The sequence below is a fragment of the Seriola dumerili genome, unplaced genomic scaffold, assembly GCF_002260705.1.
Source record: "Seriola dumerili isolate Sdu_G_001 unplaced genomic scaffold, Sdu_1.0 BDQW01001700.1, whole genome shotgun sequence".
NCBI classification, from domain to species: domain Eukaryota; kingdom Metazoa; phylum Chordata; class Actinopteri; order Carangiformes; family Carangidae; genus Seriola; species Seriola dumerili.
The window spans coordinates 1-10,894 of NW_019175955.1; the positions used below are offsets into that span (position 1 = coordinate 1).

General features: G+C 42.2%; 2 protein-coding genes across 2 annotated transcripts; one reads left to right on the top strand and one right to left on the bottom strand.

The window, feature by feature from the left end:
• The first annotated feature begins 447 nt into the window (after window positions 1–447).
• On the top strand, window positions 448–2,409 carry LOC111238863 (heat shock 70 kDa protein 1). The gene has a single exon (XM_022768571.1). The coding sequence runs from the start codon at window positions 448–450 to the stop codon at window positions 2,365–2,367; it is 1,920 nt and encodes a 639-aa protein (XP_022624292.1). The 3' UTR covers window positions 2,368–2,409.
• A 1,190-nt stretch (window positions 2,410–3,599) lies between these two features.
• Window positions 3,600–9,913, bottom strand: LOC111238862 (protein FAM57B-like). Its single transcript, XM_022768570.1, has 6 exons — window positions 9,746–9,913; window positions 8,242–8,325; window positions 4,882–5,122; window positions 4,610–4,705; window positions 4,369–4,478; window positions 3,600–3,969 (listed from the first exon to the last, which is right to left on the bottom strand). Exons 1-6 carry the CDS (start codon window positions 9,868–9,870, stop codon window positions 3,738–3,740), a joined length of 888 nt encoding a protein of 295 aa, XP_022624291.1. The 5' UTR covers window positions 9,871–9,913; the 3' UTR covers window positions 3,600–3,737.
• Between the last annotated feature and the right edge of the window lie 981 nt (window positions 9,914–10,894).

The following is a 10,894-nucleotide window of genomic DNA, read 5'->3' on the forward strand; positions in this document are numbered from 1 at the left end:
TGTGTGTGTGTGTGTGTGTGTGTGTGTGTGTGTGAAACGTCTAGAAGCGGCCAGAGTCAGATCCACAGGTATAAAGCGGCAGGTGTGAGAGCACAGAGCAACAGAAACAGATCAGAGAGGAAGGAGAAGATCAGACCTACAACTCAATGCTGAACTGTGAGTACACACTTCATTGATGAGAGGAAGTTTACTTTGAAAGTTTGAAGCTTTGATAGTTGTGTGTGTTTTATTTTGAAGTAATGTAAGTGGAGCAAACAGTTTTTAAAAGCGTTTTCACAGCTGAGATGTTCTGGTATATTTTCTGCCTCTAAGGAATCAGATGATCAATAACCAATAATGATGAATGTAACTGCAGCCTGTGAGCTGTGGGTCAGTGTACATGTGTAGTAATGTGTTTAGTCTCTAAAAGGTCGTTTAACTGTTTGACAGGAAACGTCCCCAGTGAAGATGTCTGCAGCTAAAGGTGTAGCGATCGGCATCGACCTGGGCACCACCTACTCCTGTGTGGGGGTTTTCCAGCACGGAAAAGTAGAAATCATCGCCAACGACCAGGGCAACAGGACCACCCCCAGCTATGTGGCCTTCACTGACACAGAGAGACTGATTGGTGACGCAGCCAAGAACCAGGTGGCTCTGAACCCCAGCAACACTGTGTTTGATGCCAAGAGACTGATTGGAAGAAAGTTTGATGATGCAGTGGTGCAGGCTGACATGAAGCACTGGCCCTTCAAGGTGGTTTCAGATGGAGGGAAGCCCAAAGTTCAGGTGGCGTATAAAGGGGAGGACAAAGCTTTCAACCCTGAGGAGATTTCATCCATGGTCCTGGTGAAGATGAAGGAGATCGCTGAAGCCTACCTCGGCCACAAGGTGTCCAACGCAGTCGTCACAGTCCCAGCGTACTTCAACGACTCCCAGCGACAGGCGACTAAAGACGCGGGCGTCATCGCAGGACTGAACGTACTGAGAATCATCAACGAGCCGACGGCGGCCGCCATCGCGTACGGTCTGGACAAAGGCAAGTCAGGAGAACGTAACGTCCTGATCTTTGACCTGGGCGGAGGCACCTTCGACGTGTCCATCCTGACAATCGAAGACGGGATCTTTGAGGTCAAATCCACGGCCGGCGACACTCACCTGGGCGGAGAGGACTTTGACAACCGCATGGTCAACCACTTTGTGGAGGAGTTCAAGAGGAAACACAAGAAGGACATCAGCCAGAACAAGAGAGCCCTGAGGAGGCTGCGCACAGCTTGTGAGAGGGCCAAGAGGACGCTGTCCTCCAGCTCCCAGGCCAGCATCGAGATCGATTCTCTGTTTGAGGGCATCGACTTCTACACCTCCATCACCAGGGCTCGCTTCGAGGAGCTGTGCTCCGACCTGTTCAGGGGAACATTAGATCCGGTGGAGAAAGCCCTGAAGGACGCCAAAATGGACAAGGCGCAGATCCACGACATCGTCCTGGTGGGAGGCTCCACCCGAATCCCCAAAGTCCAGAAACTCCTGCAGGATTTCTTCAACGGCAGAGAGCTGAACAAGAGCATCAACCCAGATGAGGCGGTGGCTTACGGCGCCGCCGTACAGGCCGCCATTCTCTCAGGTGACACCTCTGGCAACGTTCAGGACCTGCTGCTGCTGGACGTGGCCCCTCTGTCCCTGGGTATCGAGACAGCCGGAGGAGTCATGACGTCCCTGATTAAACGCAACACCACCATCCCCACCAAACAAACCCAGGTCTTCACCACCTACTCTGACAACCAGCCCGGGGTCCTCATCCAGGTGTACGAAGGGGAAAGAGCCATGACCAAGGACAACAACCTGCTGGGCAAGTTTGAGCTGACAGGAATCCCACCTGCTCCACGAGGGGTCCCACAGATCGAGGTCACGTTCGACGTAGACGCCAACGGCATTTTGAACGTATCTGCGGTGGACAAAAGCACCGGCAAAGAGAACAAGATCACCATCACCAACGACAAGGGCCGACTGAGCAAAGAAGAGATCGAGAGGATGGTGCAGGACGCCGACAAGTACAAAGCTGAGGACGACCTTCAGAGGGACAAAATCTCTGCCAAGAACTCCCTGGAGTCCTACGCCTTCAACATGAAGAGCAGCGTGCAGGACGAGAGCCTGAAGGGCAAATTGAATGAGGAGGACCAGAAGAAGGTGGTTGAGAAGTGTGATGAGACCATCACCTGGCTGGAGAACAACCAGCTGGCTGATAAAGAGGAGTATCAACACAAGCAGAAAGAACTGGAGAAAGTGTGCAACCCCATCATCAGCAAGTTGTATCAGGGAGGAATGCCTGAAGGTAACTGTGGAGAGCAGGCACAAGCCGGCTCCCAGGGGCCCACTATTGAGGAGGTGGACTAAAGTGGCCCTTAATATGGACTCTGTGATCACTGGGTCTGTTTGAAATACAAATTTTACTTATAATACAAATTTTATATATGATGTATAAGCTGTAAAGATCATAAAAATGTTAATGTGTTTTTCACCTCTGCAATAAAAATGAAAATGAAATCAAATTTTATTGTTGTTTTTGTTTCGTCCTTCTGGTTTTGATGTTTATTGTTGCAGTTATTCATTTATTCATAAGATATCATGGTATAATGGAGCATGAAAGGCACATTCTAAATAAATAAATAAATATATCCAGTTCAATATAAATAAATAGATTCTTATATTAATAATGATTACACAGACAACAACACTGTGTCAAGCTCTAAGAAAAAGAAAAAGTGTTGCAGTTCCTCTCTGTGACCACATGGGGGCAGTGAAAACACATGATCCTAAACACCATCAGGTCAAACACCAGCTCCACCATGTTCAAGTCCCACTGTTTCAAAATAAACTCATGAAAAGACAGGCATGATGTCACACTTTGCACTTTTGGTGAAAACTTTCAAAATAAAACAACCAGTGGACACGAAGGTGGACAAAACATTTACACTAGTGGTATTTATTACACAATTTGTGTCAGTTGAGGTCCTTGATGTGAAAAAGTCTGATAACCACTGGAACACACAACAGTTCATGATAAACAGCTCCTCAAAATCAAAAAGAAAACTCTCCTAAAACATCCACTTTGTTGTGAAAGTCTTGTTACAAAAGATACCACCACGATAGTTTCACAATAAATCATGACAACACAAGAAAGTTCTTTCAGACCTTATAAATAAATAAATAAATAAATAAATAAATAAATAAATAAATCTTAACTCATCATTAATAAAGTGAGAACAGGGGATTTTTGCATTTTGTTTGTCAGTCATGACACTTTAATCCAACCTGTAGCTGAGATTTGAAGATGTGCATGAACTGTCAAAATAAAAGCTCATAAATTCTTTTTCTTTAGAAAGTCTGAATTCTGAGTTTAAAGTCAAAATTAAAAAAAAAAAAAAAGTTTTTTTTTTCCACATGTGGCTCTAATCGTCTTCCGTAGATCTCTTCACTACGACTCCAGCGAACATCAGTAAAACTTGTTTATTGCTCTTCACTTCCGTCTGTTTTCTATTCTCCATCGAGGCTCACGAGTCCGTCACTTCACTCCTCTCTCTTTACTCTCCGTACATCAAATACTTCACCAGAGCTTCATCTGCTGATGATGATGATGATGAGGGGAAACTGTCACCCTCTCTCTGGTTTTCTCTGACCTTGTTTGACCTTTGTGTTGAAGGTCTCATCCCTCCTCAGACATTTTGTTTCTTTCTGTCTTTACTTCTTCTTCTTCTCCTGCAGCGTCAGTGTCTGTCCGTCTGATGATGCGTGCAGCCGTTACTCTGGGTCAGACAGCCGCCGTGGTCGGGTTTGAACGTCTTCGGCGGTGCGTTCAGGCGTCTCGTGAACAGGCGCAGGGCACCTCTGCAGATCAGTGTGAACCAGTAGAGCTGCAGGGGCCAGAGCAGAGCGGCCCCCAGGTTACACTGCCACGGGGCCACGAGCAGGACGGAGTACAGCGGGATGGAAGCGTACCTGAAACATAAACGACTCACTGAGACGTTCAGATCATTAAACTATTAACTGACACCTTCAGATCAGAAACAAGGTTAACTATTTAATTATACTTTTAATTTAATGACAAGAAGTTCTTCAGTAGATTCTCATCTCATTTGATCAAATTTTTCCTTTAATATGAATTTTATCTCATTTTATCTTGTCTTGTCTTATCTTAACTTTTGTCTAAATTCAAGACTTTGATTATTTATTTGAGAGCAGTAATTACTAATAAAAAAGGAATAATTTTGTTTCTCTTTGGTGTAAAGACTCAAATAATGTTAAACTTTTAGTTTCTGTCTCGTCATGTTACAAGAGACAAGACGGTTGTTATGAGTCGTTATTGAAAGACAGACAGACAGACAGACAGACAGTTACCTGCTGTAGGCGTAGTACAGGTAGGGGAAGAGTACGACCCGACAGGTGAAGAAGGTGAGCAGCATGACGACTCCGTTCAGCTTGTGCAGCAGAGTGTGCTGCTTCTTATACTGATGACATCACAGACAGACCAGAGATACAGACACATGACATCAGGCTCCAGCAGGGGCAACAGGCTGTGTGTGTGTGTGTGTGTGTGTGTGTGTGTGTGTGTGTGTGTGTGTGTGTGTGTGTGTCTCACCTGGATCAGGACTTTCCCCAGACAGACAGATGGCGTGCTGAGCTCGGCAAGAAACAAAAGGCCCTGGAAGTAATCACCTTTCCCCTGCCTCCACAGCTGACACACACACACACACACACACACACACACACAGTTAATTTGTTAACAAACATTGGGTCACAGACCTGCGGTGCCCCCCCCAGGCTGCAACATGTAAAGTCAGTCCTGAAGGTGGCGCTACAACAAAGATCCAGGACCATCACTGTCAGTCACGTCACTGTTGCCATAGTTACCAGTGAGGCGGGGAAGCAGAAGGCGACCATGAAGACGTGGTGCAGCACCATGAGCACCTCTCTGCGCAGGTAACCCACCACAGCGGCCCCCCTCGACCTGACGGCCCCCAGCTCCTCCTGCTGCTGCTCCTCCTCGTGACCTTTGACCTGCAGCTTGTGCCAGTGGCACAGGAACATGGCGTAGATGTCGTAGGCAAAGTAAGGCGTGGCGAACAGGATGTAGGCGTCTGTCAGCCAGTGTCTGACCAGGAAGTGAAGGACAGGAGAAGTGAGACGTCACAGATATCAGACTGTCTCTACATGTTTAGAATAAATAGGATCTTCATATAAAGTCAAAACACAAAACAGTACGGGAGCCTGGGGAGGACAAACCACAGAGATGCTCAAAATAAATTATAATCGAGGGTGGAACTCAAAGAAAGATGCAGAAGGAGCTTTACCTTTTATATTCATATAAAAAATCATGTTTATCACTTACATCTGCAGCTTCTGTGTAAGTTTATAATCTGTATTTATTATTATATATGTCATTATTTTTATACGTGTAATTTTAGTCTCTTTCCCATAATCAGGAAATTGTAAAATTGATCAGAAACTCACTGAAGAAAACTGATCTCAAAGCTGTTTGTACCATAAAGATGTTTTTTCATCATTATGTGTATGAACATCTCTGATCCTAGTGTCATTTCTGATCAAACTCTTAAAGCTCCTCCAGTGTAAAGGTCTGTGTCCATGTGTAGTGTGATTATAGATCAGCTCTAGCTTCTATATTAATACTGTGAAAGTATCAAAGCCTCAGTCCACAGAGAAATGCACACAGCCTGTATTCAGAAACTGAGCCTTAAAACCAGCCGTCAGGACTTCTGGAACTTTGTGATGTCACAACAAAGCAGTCACCAAGCCCCGCCCACCTGGACCCACCATCCAAACCTTGCAGGATTTGGTTTCTCTGAGTGTTTTTACCTGAAATCTGCTTTATTTTTTATTGGATCAGTCAGAAAACAGTCAGCCAATAAGAAGAGAGGCTCAGACCTGTTGTTACTAGGAGCTCTTAGAACTTCAAAATAAAATACTGGAAAAGCGTAAAATATTGAGCTTTAATCAAATGAATTTAACCCAACCTCAGCTTTTTTTATTTTATTTGCTAAAAATAAATAAAAGTGAACCGACTTGAAGCCTCCAAACCTCCACCAGCTTCAGCAGCAACATCTTAATTAATCATCTATAATATAATCTATAATCATTTATCAGTTTTTCTGCAGAACCACGACTTTTATTTACTTCTATTTTTCTGACTAAAAACCTTTTCTCAAGATTTGATCATCAGTTTTATTTGTATGTTTGAGTATCAATTTATATTTTTAAATTTACAAAGACACACTCCAGTTCAGCAGCTGTAATGTTTTATGTTGTTAGTTCTGCAGGTTTTTGATCATAAACTAAAGTATTTGACAAATTAAAATCTTTACTTTTGACACTTTGAATGTATTTTTCTGATGATAACCAGTATGTAAATCTGAGTATTTCTACATGAATGTAAATGCAAACTTCTTCCATCTGTCCATGTGTCTGACTCTGAACATGATCTTCTCTCACACTGACAAACTGAAAGCTGAGTGTTCGTGCGGCGGCTACCCAGAGTTCCCTGCTGCATGTCCGCTGCGTCTCCCGCGTGATTTGCTAAACAAATGAAGCTTTGACTGGGAAATGAAAGAGCTGACGGAGGAAACCTGGGTTTTACCGAAACAACACCCCCACCCCCTCTGTCATCTGTCTCACACTCCTTCATCTTCATCATGTCATTTCCCATCATGCTCAGCGACGGCGTGGAGGATTAGTGATCTCTGGGACCGACTTAGAGACTGAAATAGCTGCTGCTGCTCGGCTCAGGAGGCGAATTAGACTCAGATTGTTAATTAGATTACAGACACACACACACACACACACACACACACACACCGATGCACTAGTGTGATTAAATGCTAACACGCTCATGTTTAACTGGTACAATGTTTTACGTCATTAGTTCTGCAGGTATTTGATCATAAACCAAAGTATTTCACAAATTAAAATCTTAAAATTAAACTCTGTAGGATTCATCCTCTGGGGATCATGAACATCTGCGTAAAGTTTCATCACAATCCATCCACTAGTTGTCGAGATATTTCACTGAAAACCACAAACATCAGTGTTTTGACCCGACCGAGGCTTTAAATGAAGAGATTAAAAATCATTCGTCCTCTGGGAAACAGGAAGTTTTCTGCTGATCTGTCGAGTTATTTCATTGGAGGGAAAAGTAAAGATCAGGTTTCATCCTCCGGGAAACAGGAAGTCAGTCTGGGCCGACGGACGCCATCTTGTGAAAAGGTCACGCAGCTAAAAACAAATCAACACCGGACTTGAGTGAAACCTCCAGCTGAGTTTTATTGATTTTATATTTTCTTCAAGCTCATAAAAAGCTCCTCAAAGGCTTCTGGGTAACGAAGCTAAAAGTTTAACGAGGATGTTTTTTCTTAAAATCAGTAAAAAAAAACACATTTGGAGAGAGAAGGTTTTCACCTGACACCTGTGATCAGTCATTGATCGGCTCCTGGAGCAGCTGCATGTTTGACTCATATTTGTATTGTATATATTTATATTTCCTATATTTTCTATAATATTTCTTCACATTTTTATTGTAAATATTTAATTTTATTGTTAAATTTTTGTATTTATATCTAAGCTCTCTGACCTGCGGTTACATGCTTGTTTATATTTGTTTCTTTTCTTTTTATTGTCATGAACTGGAACAAGTTATTTCCTTCCTTGTTGAAAACTGGCAATAAACCAGATTTTTAGAGAGAATCCAGACAACATCCTCTTTTCCAACATCATGAACATCACTGGAGTTTTGTTGGAAGCAGAAGTTTCTCAGACGTTATAAAGAACAAAATAAATAATAAATCAGCTGTTCGTTGTAGTTTTAATCAAACAAACAAACAGGAAGAAATATATAAAGTATTAGATTAAAAACATTTAGAACGATGGGAAAGGTTTATTGAAGGAGAGGCTGGTGCTGTGTCGAGCCAACAATAAAGAAAATGTAAAATGTAAAATGTAAAATGTAATACTGAATCTGATTTATTTAGCCTTTGTTTTGTTTTAATATCTTATTTGTTCATTCTTTAACATCTTATTTATGACGTGATTCATTATTTGGTTTGTTTAAAGACTTCATTGTTTTGTCTCGCAGTTATTTATGTCATGTTTTTGTTTATGAAGTATTTGTCTGGGACTATTTTCAGCGGCGGATTAATCCACATTCGCTGTAGTGAGTGTTTGGGAGTGAAGGAAACAAATACTGAGACATTTGGTCCTCACCTGTCCTCCATGACGTCCCTGCAGGATGAGACGATGACGCATCCGGCTGAAGAGGCCATGACGGCCTGGACGGACGACACCAGGCTGAGAGCAGAGACATGATCAGTTTAGATCCTGATCAGAGAGATTGATCAGTTTGTGAAGAATCTGTCGTTGTGTCATCTGAACAAAAACAGGCTCAACACCTTTCAGTCAGTATAAACTCTGACATCAGTGTCGCTGTGACAGCTGGTTTATCATATTGTTACCTGGTGACACATTCAAATGCAGCTTGTTATTCACAGTGTCGTTCAGCTGCATGGATCAGGAACCAGCGGTAATATTTACTGCTTCCTACTTCCTGTTCTTTCCTCAATCAGTTTCCTAGAAAGACAAAACTTCATTTGGATTCTTCGTGACTCTGAGCTGCCACAGATTATTGATCTGCTTGTTGATCAGCTTCGTGATGATTGAATAAAACTCTAGAAACATGTTTGGACCTGACGTCACAGAGACGGAGACTCATGGAACATTTTCTGTCTGATCAGACTTTCAATATTTTATTTTGTCTTTGTAGGAAACTCTACATCTGTTTATGAACAGAGAGTAGATGGATAGATTGAGTGATTGATTGAGTGATTGATTGATTCTTTATTGTCATTGTTGTCATTAAAATACACAATGAAATTAAGTTTGGCAGCAAATCATAAAATAAATAAAGATATATTATACTATATATTTGAATGATTTTAGCATTCAAATATATAGTAAAATAAAATTTGCACATAAACATCAATGATATAAACAACCAATCAGGACAACAGGCAACAACTGGAAACACCAGATCAACTCCATATTAAACTACATTAATCTACATTTATTATTCTACATCAATCAGTTCGTCACATTTTATCAGAAAATTTGCTCCAAGGAAGAAAAAATATCAAATGTGACGTCATGTGTTCAAAACAGCTGGCAATTGATTTTCTGATTAATTAATCAACTAATCGTTTCAGCTGTAGAGAGCTGGGGCTGGTTGCACAAAACACCTTAAACACCTTAAGATTCTCCTTAAAGTCTGAGTTTAGGTTTCACAAAACACCTTTAAGCCTTCTCCTTAAGGTTTCCGTGAAGTTCCTGTCAAAACAGCAGGAGGATGAGAGAGCAGCGCACCTGATAACAGGTATAAGCTAATGCCAGCAAGCAACTGTATCCATGGAAACAGTAGAATTTTACTGCTGTAAAATCTCTTTCACTGCTGTAAATTACTTTTTTACTTAACTAAGGAAACCTTTTAAGAGATTCTGTGCAACACCCTTAAGTAATTCCCTCAGCTAAGGAGAAATTAATCCTTAAGTGTCAGACTTAAGTAGAAAACATAAGGTGTTTTGCAACTGGCCCCTGGCTGGTGTGTGAGGAAATAATGAAACCGAGGACCAACAAGTGTGAGAGTGTGTGTGTGTGTGTGTGTGTGTGTGTGTGTGTATGTGTGTGTGTGTGTGTGTGTGTGTGTGTGTGTTCTTACCGTGTGGAGACGACAGCAGCATCCCCCTCCCCCCATCCCATCATGTGTCTCAGGGTCAGTTTGGACAGGAGGAAGAGTCCGGGGAAGAAGACGGAGCCCGCACTGATGAGGGTGAGGGCCCACATGGCTCCTGGGTTTCCCTGTGTGTGTGTGTGTGTGTGTGTGTGTGTGTGTTTCCTCTCACACACTCTCTGGATGAGCTGCAGTGTTAAATGAGGACAGGTTGTAGGAGCTCACAGAGGAGGATCAGGAGGGCGGAGCCTCCTGCTGCCACCTGTCAGAGGGGGCGTGGTGATGAGGGAGGAGGGAGTAACTGCTGGAGGACTCGGTGAGGACCAGGGACCTGGGTCTGGACCTGGATCTGGACCTGGAGGTCTGGTTTCACTGAGCCTGGTGTGTTCTACTGATCTTTACTGTGAGCTCTTTCGTCGTAGCAGCAGTGACTCAGTTCTGTGATGTGATTGGTCAGTAGTGCTCCAGAGCAGGTTAGGTTGCCATGGTGATCTACCTGCTTAAACCCAAAGTTATCTGGATAACCACCTGATCTTGCCTCGTGATTCTGGACCCGGATCATAATGTTGGTGATTTAACAAGAGTTGTTACCATGGCAACGAGTCCCTTGAACCCAAACCTTCACAGGTGCAGCGTGAGTCCTCACACATGAGCTTTAATTAAACAGTGTTGATATAATTTCAGATGAGAAATCTTTATGATGAGTTGATGTTCAGTAAAAATCTGATCATTAAAAAACATCTGGAGCTAAAACGTGATTTAATTTGACATGAAAACAAGAATTTATCATTTGAAGATTAAGATTTATTAAAATATCAACTGCAGAAAATAAAACTTTTTAAGAGATTTTAGAAAAAGTCTTATTTTCTTTTTTATGCTTATTCCTTTTTTATTTATATAATTTTCATATAAGCGTCTTGTGTATAGCAATTTGTCTGAAAGCAAGTTACACTATGCTCCCATGTACGGGTACAAGCTCTCCTGAATATGTTTTAATTTCCACCATATTTATGCCAATTAATATAATAAAGAAAGTTTTTAATGGTAAATAAAGAGTAAGTAGTTTTCATCACTCGTTCTTGTGTCCAGGACGTGACTGAAACGTTTCTTTCGTCAGTTGATTCAGTCTTATGAATG